At 45.2% G+C, this 14,080-nt stretch overlaps 1 protein-coding gene across 1 annotated transcript in view; it reads left to right on the top strand.

Moving 5' to 3' along the window:
- The window catches only part of LGR4 (leucine rich repeat containing G protein-coupled receptor 4), a 96,496-nt gene that overhangs the window by 57,760 nt on the left and 24,656 nt on the right, over nt 1–14,080 (top strand). The window contains exons 3-4 of the mRNA XM_036259518.1: nt 12,221–12,292; nt 13,556–13,627. Coding sequence (XP_036115411.1) covers nt 12,221–12,292; nt 13,556–13,627 — 144 coding nt within the window. The remainder of the gene's footprint in view (nt 1–12,220; nt 12,293–13,555; nt 13,628–14,080) is intronic.

Raw genomic sequence — 14,080 nt, 5'->3', positions numbered from 1 at the left:
GATGGTTGGAACCGAGAGCGTGCAGGGAGACAGAGGAAGATGCTGATGGAGGGGTGCAGGTGAGAAGGATGACCCTGAGGTAGGGCCGGTGGAGGCAGTAAGAGGGGGGAGGGAGCCTCTGCAAAAGAAGTTGTAGAAATAGCATCAAGAGGACGTTGCAGCTGAGATGACAGGGGTGTCATCGATAACACATAGTTTTACGATGGTAATTTTAAGGAATCGTTGGTGCTTTGACAAAATTAAGGACATTACAGAAAGAGAAACTTTCAGAAGAGAAACATCACATGTACTTTTGAGTACATACTGACTTGAGGTAAAATATGGGTAAAGCCTTTGGAAATACAGGTGTCTAGTTGAGAGTAGAGATTCATGGGTATAGATCACAGAATAGGGTATCATGAGTTTAGATTGTGAAGTCTTTTATTTTGAGGTGATTACTGGAAACATTAGATTATAAGAGCTTGCCAAGGGAGAGAGGGTAGACGAAAAGGGAAGGAGGCCAAAGACAACGCCTTGGGAAACACTTGACGCAGGGTGTGGAAAGAAGACCCAGTGCCAGAGCAGCGGGGGAATTGGGGCAGAACTGTGCCCCAGGACCTGTGGGAGGAGAGCTTTTCACAAGAAACGTGGACTCGGCATTGACATGCCAGAGAAAGGGGCCCATGGCCAGGAATTAAGTAAAGGCCCTGGAATTTAAGTTTTTAAAGAATCATTTCAGTAGGCTGTGAGAATGACTTTGGGGTAAAGAAGTTCACCAGGAAGCAGGCATTTGGGGAGTGCGAGTCGGTGATTTCTGGTTTTTGGAGAGACAATAAAGCTTGGAATATGGACTGCATTTGACAGGATTCCCCAGGGATTTTAAGAGACAGAAACCCAACTGAGACATAATAGAGGATGTATTGTTTCATGTGGAACTAGAAAGTCCAGAGGTGGGGTGGGCTTCAGATGGATCTCAGGGTTTAAAAGTTATGAGAGTTTTCGCATGCTCTCCTTTTTTAGCTTCAGTTGTCTCTACTTTCGTATTTGGGCTTCGTTCTTTCCTGTTGCAAATAGCTTGTCACCCTGTAGTGGGAAACACAAGTTTTGGTAGCCCCAAGCACATCCTTGCACCTTGAAATACACAATGAAGACCTAATGTCTTCCTCCCTGCTGTAAGCAGACAGCTCCAGGAGGACTCCGGTTGGCCAGATTTGCCTCATGTGCCTGTCTTTGAACCAGTCTCTCTATGGTGTTCAGAATGGTATGGCCCAACCTGGGTCATGGACTCATCCCCACTAGGACTACTTGGGTGGAGAAGCTCCCTCCAAAGGAGGCAGAAGGGAAGAAGAAGACCTGCCTGGGAGAAAGAAATGCTAGTTATGACAGTCCTCTAGACTCCAGTGACTAGACTCGCTGTGGGGAATATTTGTTTAACTGAGCCCATTTATAATGAATGAAAGAAGACTAGAAAGGTCCCAGTTAAAGCCTAGGTAGTTTAAATTTAGAGTAGAACCAACTGACTCTGAAACTTTGTCCTGTAGTGATTAGTAGCCTGATGTAGAGGCGATGAAAAATGTGATGTACGCAGAATTCGGGTTGCAAAAGTCAGGATTTCATAAAGGACTAAGAGAAATCAAGCAGAAGAATGAAGCAATTCATTGTTAAGTGTTGGACATGGATTCAGAAAGTGTGGAGAGGCAAATGAAAGTACAGTTTGCTGGCTCATTTATTTATTTTAATCAAAGCTAATGATTTGTTCTTTGACTAAAAATAGTAGTGAATACAAGTAAATGAAAATGTATTTGATTTTTCTACTAGCGTGTTTGAATTTTCCAGAAGGAAGTAGCGTAAGTCATTTCTTTCATGTAGGGTTCACTCTAAGCCAAATTGATGCTTATTTATTATGTGCTTTTATAGAATCTTTAGCTCAGAATTTGTTCACTATTTTTCCCTGTTCACTACTAGTTTGTAATATATTTAGCATTGTATTTTTTGGTATATATGTATATCAGTATTATGTTGAAGATTCTAGAAATATTTGTATCACAAACATACTTGGCTTATTAATAAAATGATCATAAAATTAATGGGTATACAATTTTGAAGATCTGGACTCAGATAAGAAGAAGAGAGAAAAAAATGATGACCATTATCTCACCACTGAGAGATACCCATGGTTAATATTTTGTTGTATCTCCCTCCAGACTTTGCTGAGCATATGTGTATAATTTATTTTTTAAAATGGAATTGCAGTAGACAGATTATTTATACTATATTTATTGTTTCACATATAGTAATGTTTCCTTATTAATAGGTCTGATTTTTGCCATCCTTTAGTGATTGTATAGTATTTCATCATTTGGATGCTTCACATTTTATGTAACCAGTCTCACACTGATCAAGTGTTTGTTTTCTCTGCGACGTTATAAACAGCAATTTTAAAAACATTCTTTTCTACCTGTCTGTGTGTTTAATGCACTGTCTTCGTGCTGCTTTTCCCAAAATCTGATGGGCAATTTCCCCAAAGCCTTGTATCTGGATTAGATTTGATTATATGTAACAGAAATCTCAAAATAACAGTGGCTTAAATACATAAGGTGTTACACACACACACACAGCTACTGTGGTGCATCACAAAGTCAGCAGGGAAGTAGGACCTGGTACGTTGCCCTGCAGTTCTTAGTATATAGCTACCAAGTCAAGATAAAAAAATAACCGTCTGCGGGAGCTGCAGCCGTCACAACCCAGTTTTCAGCAGCAGGAAGGATGAAGGAATAAAGACAGAGGGGGATAGTTTCCAGTAGCCAGTCAATGAGCCATCTTAAATATACAGTTCAATATTCTGCTTACATCTTATTGGCTAGAATGTAGTCACATGGCACAATTAACAGTGTGATGCTGGGAAATATGACCTTTGAGCTGGGCATATTGTCGTCTGGACTAAAATCAGGGTTCTGTTACTGGGTAAGAAAGGAAGAATGGTTATTGGTTAGGCAATTAAGATACTTTTGGCTGCAAGTAACAAAACTCAAAGTAGCTTCAACAGTGAGGAAATGTATTATCTTGCATAACAAGAAAAAGAGCCATAACAGGGTGGTAGAAGTGTCCTAGGATTGGTCACTGGAGAGGTTTGGCCATCAGAGGAACCCAGGGTCTGTCCATCTTCCTAGTCTGCTCGCCCCAGGAAGGCCAGCACCATGGCTGCAGTCTCTCCGCATACTATATTCAGACCCTATAGCATCCAGAAAGAGAAGAGGGTCATTTTTCCAGTGTATGTCTATTTAGGAAGAAAGCTACTTTTCCTAGAAACTGCAGCAGATGTCCTGTGATCAGAACTGGGGTCGCAGGTCCATCCCTAAACAAGTTAGGAATGAGCATGATTGGCTAAGACCAGTCGGAGTTTAATCATGAAGCGGAGTCTTGTGAAGGAGGATGTATTTCAACAAATCCAGACTCTACCAGGAAGGGATACATGGGTATTTGGTAGGTAACCAACAGTGTCCACCACAGTTCCTCTCTGCACTGTCCACCCGTTTTATAGCGTCCACTTGAGCCCCTCCAGCCGTAGGAAGCCTCCCCTGGCTTTTCTTTCCCAGGCCCCTCTTCCGCCTCCTCTGCCCCTCACCTCTTCGTGCTGGACGAAGGCCTTGGGACTCTGTGCTCTAGGTGTGTCGGTCTGTACTGTTTCTTCAGCTCCACTGACTTTGTTTAAAGCCAGAGACTGTCATCTCACCCTCCTGTGTGTTTGGTGATAGTAACCACATTTTTTTTTAATTAAAAATTTTTTTCTTTATTGATTTTAGAGAGAGAGGAAGGAAGAAGGAGAGAGAGCTAGAAACATCGATAAGAGAGCACATCGATTGGCCGCCTCCTGCATGCCCCCCTCTGGGGATTGGGCCCCCAGCCTGGGCATGTGCCCTGACTGGAAATCGAACTGGTGACCTTTCGGTGCATGGGTCAGCGCTCAATCAGTGAGCCACACCAACCGGGCAGTAACCACATTTTTTTGTTGTTGTTCAGAGAGTGGGAGAGAGTGAGAGAGAGAGAGAGAGAGAGAACGAAACATTGACGTGGAAGGGACACATCGAGTGGTTGCCACGCGCACGACCCAACCAGGGCTGGGGACAAACTGCAACTCAGGTACATGCCCTTAGCGGGAACCGAACCCGGGTCTCTCTGGACCGCAGGCCGATGCTCAAACCGCTGAGCCAAACTGGCCAGGGCAGTAACCACATTTTTTAACTTGAAACTGAGGAAGGGGTTAAGACAAAAGATTGCTAATTTTGAATTTATTGATATAAGAAACCTTATCAGGCCATATAAAAACTAAATCCCATAGAAGTTTTATGGTTAATGAATCATCCTCATTTATAAGAAATGAAGTGAGAGTTGTCATAAGAAAACTCAGTACCTACTTTGCCATGCCTGTGGTGCTTGACCTCTAGTAACAGGTCAAATTTGTTGGTTGATTACCGGTTGTAAAAATTTTTTTAAGCTGTAAAAAAAATTTTTTTAAAGCGTATTTCCTTGTATGGGTGGATAGTCCATGTGTTTATCGCAAGAGGATAAATGACTAGGTTGTCAAGATAACTGCTCAGGAAATGTAACTCTTGCCAGGGTTTTTATTGATTTACCCATAAAATAAGTCTTCTGTGGGTTACTGTAACAGGAAGTGGAGACACAAAGACCAGTTGGTGCCGGTGGAACTTAGGTGTCTTTGCATTGAATGAACCTCTTTTAGTCTGTGCAAGAGTTCTAGATGGCCTGTAGACTAAGTATTAGCAGGAGCTGGCTTACTTTTGGATAAGCATTACTGTCATAGTGTTGCATTTATACAGATATATGTAATATGATTGATGTGTGCGTGCGTGTGTGTGTGTGCGTGTATGGAACATTGTCCTCTTCTCTGGGAAGGAAGACTACTTTTAAAAACTTGAGAATTTTCATAATAGGGGTTTTTAATACATGCTTGCATTTAGTTTCTACATATACATAAAAGTTATATGAAGATGTAAAACTCTTCCTGCTATGTAAAGAAGTAGGGTAAGTAAAACATTACCCGTTACCCTAGAGGATGCTTATTTCGTTGTTAGCCCTCTGTATTCACTAAGAAAATAACGGCATCCTTTGGTTCTCTTAAAGTCATTCACAGAAAGTAACAGAAAACAACATTGTTTTATTTCTAGAATTTGCATTATTTTATTTCATTTACCTTGTTTTATTTCTAGGCTTTCCATTTTTCAGCTGTGTTGTAGGGCCTTGGGCAAGATGCAGAGGAAACAGAGGCTCACTGTCCTCATCTGTTTCAAAACAAAGCAGGACAGGAGGGGACCTGGTGATGCTAAGCATGCCTGGCCCCCTATCCAGGGTTGTTTTAAGGGCCAATGTAGTAGGATTATGAAACTAAAAAGTGCTACATAAATGTTAGTTTTTTTGTTGATATGTACTGATACCAACCCCCCCCCCCCAATGGAAACCAACACACCTCTTGAGTTCTTTATTTTTCATGGGAGGTGGCAGAGTCCTGAGCACATGGTAGGGCCTTACCATGTAAATACATACATGATCAAGGATTTATATTAGAAGTATGCATTATAATGTTGTTTGCTTTTACCTTAAAAGGTTGTCCAAATTTTGGATCCTGCTCAATTGCAAATGATATGGAGTAAGAGGTTATCACCCACACTTTGCAGTGGCAGATTTGCCCCGTTCGGTTCTGGCCTGGACGTGCCTTCTCCAAAGGCAGCGGCACGGGCTGGTGCTTGTGGCTCTTGTACTTTGCACGTGGCATGACGCTGTGCTGATCCGCCTACTAGAGAAAACTGAATGGCACTGCTGGACAGGCAGCTCGGGCGTGTTTGGGTACAATCTGTGGTGGTTCGCATGTGTGGCTTCGAGTTAAGATCAGCCGGGTGGGGAAGCGTAGGTAGGAAGAGATGGTGAGGGAGGAGAGAAGGCATTGGGAGGGGGAGATGCCCGTGGCTCCGCGGGGAAGGGTGCACAAAGTACTCTTCTGGTGGGACTTGATAACAGCGCAGGGCTGCGCCATCTGGTAACCACTCCTGCAGAATGAAGGCCTTCCCACGAAAGAGCTGTGGCCGCTCTTTTCTGGTTTTGTCGCCGACTGCCCAGCCTCTCCTAATGCTGGAGAAGATGCCGTGAGTGGACCGCTCCACGGTCTGTGTGGCAGCCGGCTGGGGCCTGTTGCTGCGGCTGCCTGGCCTCCCTCCGCCTGTGCCAGCCCAGGCCCCTCACGACAGCTGCTGGGAGCCGCTGCATCCTCAGCTCCCTGCCCCCAGCTCTGTGCCTGTGTCTAGTCAGTGCACACTGCAGTCCTTGCCACTGTGCTTGGCTAGAATTCCAGCCAAATGGCTACAATGAAAAACATTTTTAACAGACTAGAAGAAACCTAAACCCAGGCATTTCTCAGAAATAAACACCGATGGGCTTACTCCCTGTTTCACATTTGTTTCTTTAACTGGCTTCCCGAGTGAAGAAATCCCAGCCCCATTCAGCACCCAGGTTACCTTCTGCAAGTGGCCTGCTCGTTCAGACCACCGTGGACCAGTGTCTGCTGAACCAGCACGGTTCCTGTTTCGCTGCTTCTGGGAGGGATGCCAGATGGAAAATATCATGTAGCATATGCATTAAGGATAGAGGGTATAATGGAAAACTCTAGCTTTCCCTGAAAGGAGCCCCTAATGTGAATCCATGGACCTTATGAATAATAAATACACACAAAACTGATTCATAAAGGCATTGCACACTGAGCCACTTGTATCCTGTTTCCTGGAAGGGCTCCAAGTCCAATGGGAGGGCGGAAGTCGAGTGGATTGCTCCACCCTTTCTCGGTCGCTCCCCTGTCTGTCTTTGCTCTCTCTGCTTCTGGGACTTGCAACGAGCAGAATAAACAGCAGTTGCCTTGAGGTAGCCTAGGTCTCCATGAAGTCCTGCTAGACCCGTGTTAAATCTGTGTGATTGTGCGCACGACCCAGAAGGTGTGGAGATAATACTGTTGACCGACGGACTGGTGTTCTCCTGTTTCAAGTCCAGAGCCCCCTTAAGAAAATATCTTCCCAGAACATGTTAAGGAAGAAAACTGTTGCCATGGCATTTTAAAATCTAGCCCAATAGTTCTTTCCTGGTAGCGAAGCGAAGGGGAGTTGAAATGAAACAGGAGGAGAACACGTGCAGGAAAGGGGAGATCATCTGCACGCTTTCCCCACTCAGTAAGAAGCAGTGTTCCCTTGATGAATCCAGAGTCTTATATTGGGCCTTAGTAGAAGCATCACAGCAAATACAAGTGCCTGCTACATGTCAGGGTCTATGCAAGAGAGTACCAAATGGATAAAACCTAGTCCCTGCTCCTAAGGGACTCGTAATACAATTGGAGGAGATACGACAAATTCCTGGTAACTAGAGGCAAAATGAGAGGCGTCCAGGGAGAGCACTTGGCTATACAGACACCTGTGGGATCAGAGGGAGGGGACAGCAATGGTTTCACGCTATTGGTAGCATCCAACTTGGACAGTGATGAAGAATAAGGTTTCGATGGGCAGAGGCTGGTGTGAGGGTAGTTCAGGCGAAGGAAGTGTCACAAGGGAAGAGCCAGGTGGAAAAGCATAGTGTGCTAACTGCAGGTACGGGGAACACTGGGAAAGACAGGATCATGCTGAAGGTCTGGCCAGTTCAGCTGGGAAAATGCTCAGGGCAGTGCGTTTTGAGACTTGGATCTTATGGTACTAGAAGTACGTGGTTTGAGGCAGGAGTCCTGTGGAAGTTCGTGGCAGTCATGCAGGGGGAGAAAAGATGATGGCCCAGATGTAGGTGACAGCAGGAAGAGTACAAGAGCGGGTGGACTGACACCTTGCAGCCAGGCGCTGTGGCCACAGGCTGAGTGATGCCTGGGACAGTACACCCTGAGCACACAGAGGAGCACACCACTTTCAACCTTCTGCTCTCACCCTAAGGATGTTGTTTTGCTTTAGGGCTTCACAGCCATTGGAAGAGTCAGTAAAAAAAAATATAAATATCATAATTTACCAAATTAAAGAGGTTCTCTGGAGCCAGCCAGTCCATCCTCGTGCAGAGGGAAGCTGAGAACACTGTTGGGCCTAGCAGAGCCAACGCCAGGAACAGAATGGGGAGAAGCTGACCTCTGCTTAGAGCGGGCCAGAGGTGACAGATTCTTCCTTAAGATCAGTCCCCTGTTTTTCCTTGGGAGTTGCTGAAAAAGCACAGCGGAGAATGACCTATATATCCTAATAGAGTCCCAGTGAGTTTAGGGCATGCCCAGGGATCCTCCCCCCCCCCCCATCATCTTTGGCTATGGGGAGGACGGTACTGTTAGTCTGTTGGAAACTCCTCTATACAATTACAGTTCCGAGCTCCTAATGCCATAGTCCCTGCTTGTGAGCTCTGGCCTGCTGGCTGAGAACGGTTGCAACTCAAACAAGGCTGCTGCCCAGGTCCGTTGTGTTCCACCTCTCTGGGAACTGTTTCCCAATCCCTTGGTGACAGCGGAGGCACCACTGAGGTGCAGAGAAGGTAGATAAGCATTGGAGCCAGTCAGGAATGCTGGCTCCTCCGCTTACCAGCTGCGTGGCTTACGCCAAGTCCGCTCACCTCTGAGGGACTCAGAGAAGTGTGGCTGTTGTCACGAGAGGCTTGAAATGAAAAGGAAGGTCTGTAAACCACCACCACAGCGCCTGGGACGGCTGTGGGCTCGTGACAGAGTAGGTGTTTCCTTCCAGAGATTTCGGGACTTTGTCCCCAACCCTGTTATTTACTCACTTTGCTCTTCCTGGATCTGAGATTTTGAAAATGAAGCATCCCCAGGGTCGGCCCTAAGGATTACTGGCCCATAAAGTAAGCAAAGAGGCTCTGGAGGGTGCAGCTGCTGAAGCTGCAGAGCCCCCACGAAGCTGCCGTGTTTATTATTCATTAACAGCAGCTCAGTAAAATGTGGGCAGAGGCATTCCAGAAGGCTCCACATGATATGTTTACTCCAGGAAGGAAGAAGTAATCAGAGGCTGTGTGGGGCAGCGTGCCCCCTCCTCGGCATGATCGCCACCCACCGCATCCTAACAGTGTTGATTTCTCCAGATAGCGGGCTTGCATTTCAGGACCAGCCACACGCAGAGAGCTCATTTGGTCATTTCCATGAACGATAAATAGTGCAGAAGGAGAGGGTGCTTTTTGAAGTTAGCTTGCTTTAGTTTTCCCATGGCTCCTAAAGGAGCAGAGATTTGGGGAAAGGAAGCAAATAGTTTGGCTCATGTGGTTAAACACTCCTCTGTTGACAGGTAAAGGCGATCAGGTTCTCTGGATTTTGCCACTTGGTTAAATGATAAAACACTTTTTCATGTGCTCCAGTACAACAGACTGAACTCCTCAAGGAAAGTCCATAGATATGGGGACATTAAACGCTAGTATTAGAGACAGAAGAAGAAGAATCCTGTAACAGCCTCAGTCTGTTGATAGTGTTTGTTTTGTGGTCAACTTGACGCTGAAGGTCGGTCTTTCAGATAAGTGAAGGAGCCCTCAGAGACCCGGATTACTTGCAGCCCTGGAGGGAAGAAATCTGCTGCCCCTTATGGTCCTTAGGGTCCAATTTGATCTTTTAAAGGTGTGATCCTTTAAATACTGCATTACAGCTGTGAGCATTATCAGTGGAATTGAATTCGCGAGCATGGGGGTGGGAGGAGAAAGCCCTTCAAGGGGTGTGCACGAAGCCTGCACAGAGGTGTAGACGGGGTGGGTAGCATTGGAATGGCAAGCATTTTCGAGAAAGACAATTCAGAGAAAGCAGTTTTTGAGTATTGCATTGGCATGTTGGTGGGGGTAACAGAAGGGTGAGATGCATGCCCTGTTCTTGGAAGTGTTAGTACTTGGCCTACAAGCCTGCCGTTCAGGGAACAACAAATAGAAGGTGCTATGACCAGCTTCCATCGAGTTCTGAGAATTCATACGTCTGGCGTGCTCATAAGGATGGACACTGAGCAGGAAGGTTGGGTGTTTACGGGTGAAGATGAGGTTGCGAGGTGAAGCATTTAAAGACGTAGTGGTGAAACTGGCTGGCCTAGAATCAAGAGGATTTGCCGAGGAGAAACATTTTAAATGGAAGCACTGAAGAGGTCTTCAAACCATCTGCAATCTCTCATTTTCCATCGGGTGACCTCTAAGAGGTCCAAGGCGTGAGCCCCGATTGTAGGGACTTCACAAGGCAGGCAGTGTAGAGCGTAGGTGCTGGGGCGCCTTGTGAGAAGCCAAGTGCCTGGAGAGAGGGTTATTTAGGAAGAATTTCACTTAGGGGCATGTGTTAAAGCTGTGTTAACTCCTGTCTTTTTAAAAATTTAATTTAATGGGGTGACATTGGTTAATAAGATTATATAAGTTTCAAGTGTACAGTTCTACAATACCTGACCTGTATATTGCATAGTGGGTCTACCACCAAAGTCAAGTGTCCTTCATCACCATATATTTGGCCCCGTTAACCCTTTGCTAACCCCCACTCCTTTCCTAGGCTACACCATACTGTTGTTTGTGTCCATGAGTTTCAGTTTTATTTCCTACAGAGGGGTGAAATCATGTGGTTTTAGCTTTTCCTGGACTGACTGATTTCTGTTCGCATGGTATTTTCTCAAAGTCCGTCCATGTTGCCCCGAAGGCAGTGTTTCTTCTTTTGTTGCAGCTGAGTAGTGTTCCACTGTACACCTGTACCACGTCTTCTTCATCCAGTCCTCTGTCCAAGGGCCCCGTTGTTTCATGCCTTGGCCACTGTGTGTTAGTTAAATCCTGACTTACAACTGTGGTGTTGCCTGAAAATCCAGTATTGTTATCCTTGGTATTGAATCAATGACACACTCGCTCGTGGTTTCCAAATCCTCTGATTGTTTTAGTGTTCACTTCTCCACCCGCTTCTGTTAACAGTAAGGATCAAGTGTTATCCTTTCCAAGGCTGTTTGCATTTTCACTGGGACAAAAACTTCAAGAAAAAAATAAATGCATCTAAAAAAGGAGAGTTTTCAGTCTTCAGTGACATCGCATTTATGAGCCTTCCTAAAATCAAGGTGTGTAAGAGGTACCACTTAGAAGTAGGGGGACACCTGCCATTTAAGAAGAGAATGTTGTGTGCCTGGCGCTTAGTAGGCACTTACGTTTGTTAATGAGAGAAACTTTTTGGTGAATGAATGAATCAAAGAATAAGGCTCAGGGGTGCAGGATGCTTCAGAGAAAAGAGAAAGAATGATGGAAATAGACCCTTTAAAGGAGGAGTTAACATGATTTGGTGATTATGTGATCCCAAGACACGAGGGAGGACTGAACAATTAAAACAAGAAATTATAGATACAAAGTCTCCTTGTTTGGGAGAAGACCTCTGACAGAACCAAGGAACTGGGAGTGCGGAGTTTAATCCTATGGACATACGAGTATCATTTTCAGCCAATACTTGTAAAGCTCCTTCAGTTCACCTGTGTATAAGTTACTCGTATGAGTTGCAGTCCCATTTCCTGCTGCTGCTTGTTGAAGTCCTCTCTTCGACTTCTCCCTTTTCCGTGTGCCTGGGAAAGTGGGAAAGTAGAGATCAGGGGGAACGGCGTGCCCAGATTTTTTACAAAACGACCCACTCATTCTGTTCTTTTTATTCCACCCTTACTCCCACTTACATTTGTCATTTCAAAATTCTTTAGAACAACGCTTCTTCAAAAAAAATATATAGGCCATTTTTTTGGTGCAAGTTAACTTGCAGTGACTTTTCCTTTTTGCCTCTCTTTTGCACGGAATATGCTGCTCTGGGTTATGGAGAGATAACAGCCCCTCCCAGAGGCATTCGCCCTTGACAGACTGGTCTGCTCCCATCCGAGGAAGCACTCCTGCCTGCTGGCCAGTGGTCTGCATTTACAGGCCCTTGGAAAACACCGCAAGCGGCAGAGAGTGACCATGAATAGCAAACTTAATTTACTTTAATGTGTTTTGGCTTGCTTGACCTCACCAGAATAAAAATGTGCCTGCTTAAATGATTGTATTGGGAGTTTAAAAGAAAATCTAGAGACATTTACCTCATTGGAAGAATCTTGGGCTCGCTTGAGCAAGGGTTTAAGTCCATGTTTAATGTCAGATAGACTTGAGACATGTTTAACATAGAGCTTTAATCACAGATTCGGTTATTGTGAGTTCTGAATTTTAAGAGTCTGAATTACAATTTTTCCCCCCCTTCTTGCTACTTTTCTTTTTCTAGACGATTGGCTGGCAACGACCTCTCTTTTATCCACCCAAAGGCCTTGTCTGGGTTGAAAGAACTCAAAGTTCTGTAAGTAATGCAATTTTAGAGTTTCAAAGCTGGCTCTGTATTTTCCTTCTGCATAGTCAACATGCTTGGAGCTAGGTTAAGCACGGTTTCTTTTCGCTCAGGATTAAAAGATTTAAGGAGTGGCCAGTGGGTTAGTGTGGGAGGCTAGAGGTTGGTTTAGGCAAACTTAGGTCTAGATAACAAAAGTTAAAATCTAAATAATAGGTCTTCTGACCTCTACTGCATTATAGTTGAATGTGTGTGTGTGTGTGTGTGTGTGTGTGTGTGTGTGTGTATGTGTGTGTGTGTGTGTGGCTAATTCACTGAATCAAAATCATATTTAAGCTTCACTGTTTGGGTTTTGTTTCTACATATTTATAGCTATAAGAATGTTGAATTGGCTGACCCTCAAGGGAAAAAAGACTTACAGGCGTTCCAAATGTTAAAATCATTGTAGAGATAAAGGGAATTGAGATGATTGTGACTTAGTAGCTTGTGAGGGATCAGGACCTAAATTCCTGGCAGTGGTCAGGAGTTTGGAGTAGGGCAGAGCAGGTGACCGAGCTGCCAGCCCCACTTCTGGCACTACCTGGCTGGGTGACTGTCTGCAAGCCACTAGACCTTTCTGGTCCAGTGAGCTAGATGAGCCCTTACCATCCCATTCTGTGGTTATGACTCTTGGCAGGTAGTTATTTTATTAATGTGAATGGCTGTCGGCAGAAACTATAAGGACTTCATTTTTGATTCTGATCTTTGCCTTCAAGGTCCAGGCTCTCACTCTCAGATGATTACAGCTCTCTTTCTGCCCTGGCCCTTCATTCACTAAGGACATGGCCGCTGCCCCCTAACAGCTCAGGGTCTCCTATCTGTTTGGCAACATTGGCTTTACCTAAGGTCCACACTTCTGGGCTCGGCTTTATTCCGATTTGAAAAGGCCTTGGGGATGCCGGTGGGGTTGCTGTTATTCCTCCCAGTTAACTTGTTACACCTCTCAGTTAACATTAACTGGGGTGATGGAGGTTAATTAGGTGCTTTAATTCCTGAGAGTGAAACAGCCCCTGAAAAATGTAGATTACCCAGCATGTGTGTGTTAGGGGATGACTTGGGTTTCATTCCTGGCTTTACAAGTGTTTCTCGCTTTTTTGCAATTCTCTTGTCTTTCCACCTTGATCCCTCCCCTTTCCTGCCACTGGAAATATTTCTTTTGGAAAGAAATGACTCTGAATTCTTCTAAGAAAAAAATAGTAACAGTTGCTTATTCACTAACCAAATATTTCCTTCCAGAACCCTGCAAAACAATCAGTTGAAAACAGTACCCAGTGAAGCCATCCGAGGACTGAGCGCTTTGCAGTCTCTGTAAGTACCTTGTTGGTTTTCTGCATATTCTTGATTCATCAGACCCTCCGGCTGCTGTGAAGAGCTGGGATTCTAGGGAAAGAGGGAGATTTACCTTCTCGTCTGGGGTAGAAATGGGATGGCCAGCTGCTGTTACGGAAATGTCAGTGGGTGAGGGCGAAGGAGGGGGTTCAGTTTTCATCCCCTCTCTTTGCTCAGGGGTGGGAGAGAGCTCCAAGTGTACACTGCCAGGTGTCACTCCACGAGCTTGTATGTGGCAGGTGGTCATCACCTCTTTGGAACCAGAGTTGTGTGTGTCCAGCAGTTCCAGGGCCTCGTGCCATGAGAGTCAAGAAGCAGCCACAAAGGTGGTGATGACAGTCAGAACAAACTGACTGGAGTTGCTTGTCTGTGGACGTTGAACACACACTGGGAGTGGTGACTGAATGGCTGTGCTGCATTCTGGCCAGGGCT

This window comes from Molossus molossus, unplaced genomic scaffold (genome assembly GCF_014108415.1).
Source record: "Molossus molossus isolate mMolMol1 unplaced genomic scaffold, mMolMol1.p scaffold_m16_p_13, whole genome shotgun sequence".
In the NCBI taxonomy this organism is placed as follows: domain Eukaryota; kingdom Metazoa; phylum Chordata; class Mammalia; order Chiroptera; family Molossidae; genus Molossus; species Molossus molossus.
Note: the sequence above shows the minus strand (reverse complement) of the source record. Positions and strands in the feature narration are given on the sequence as shown.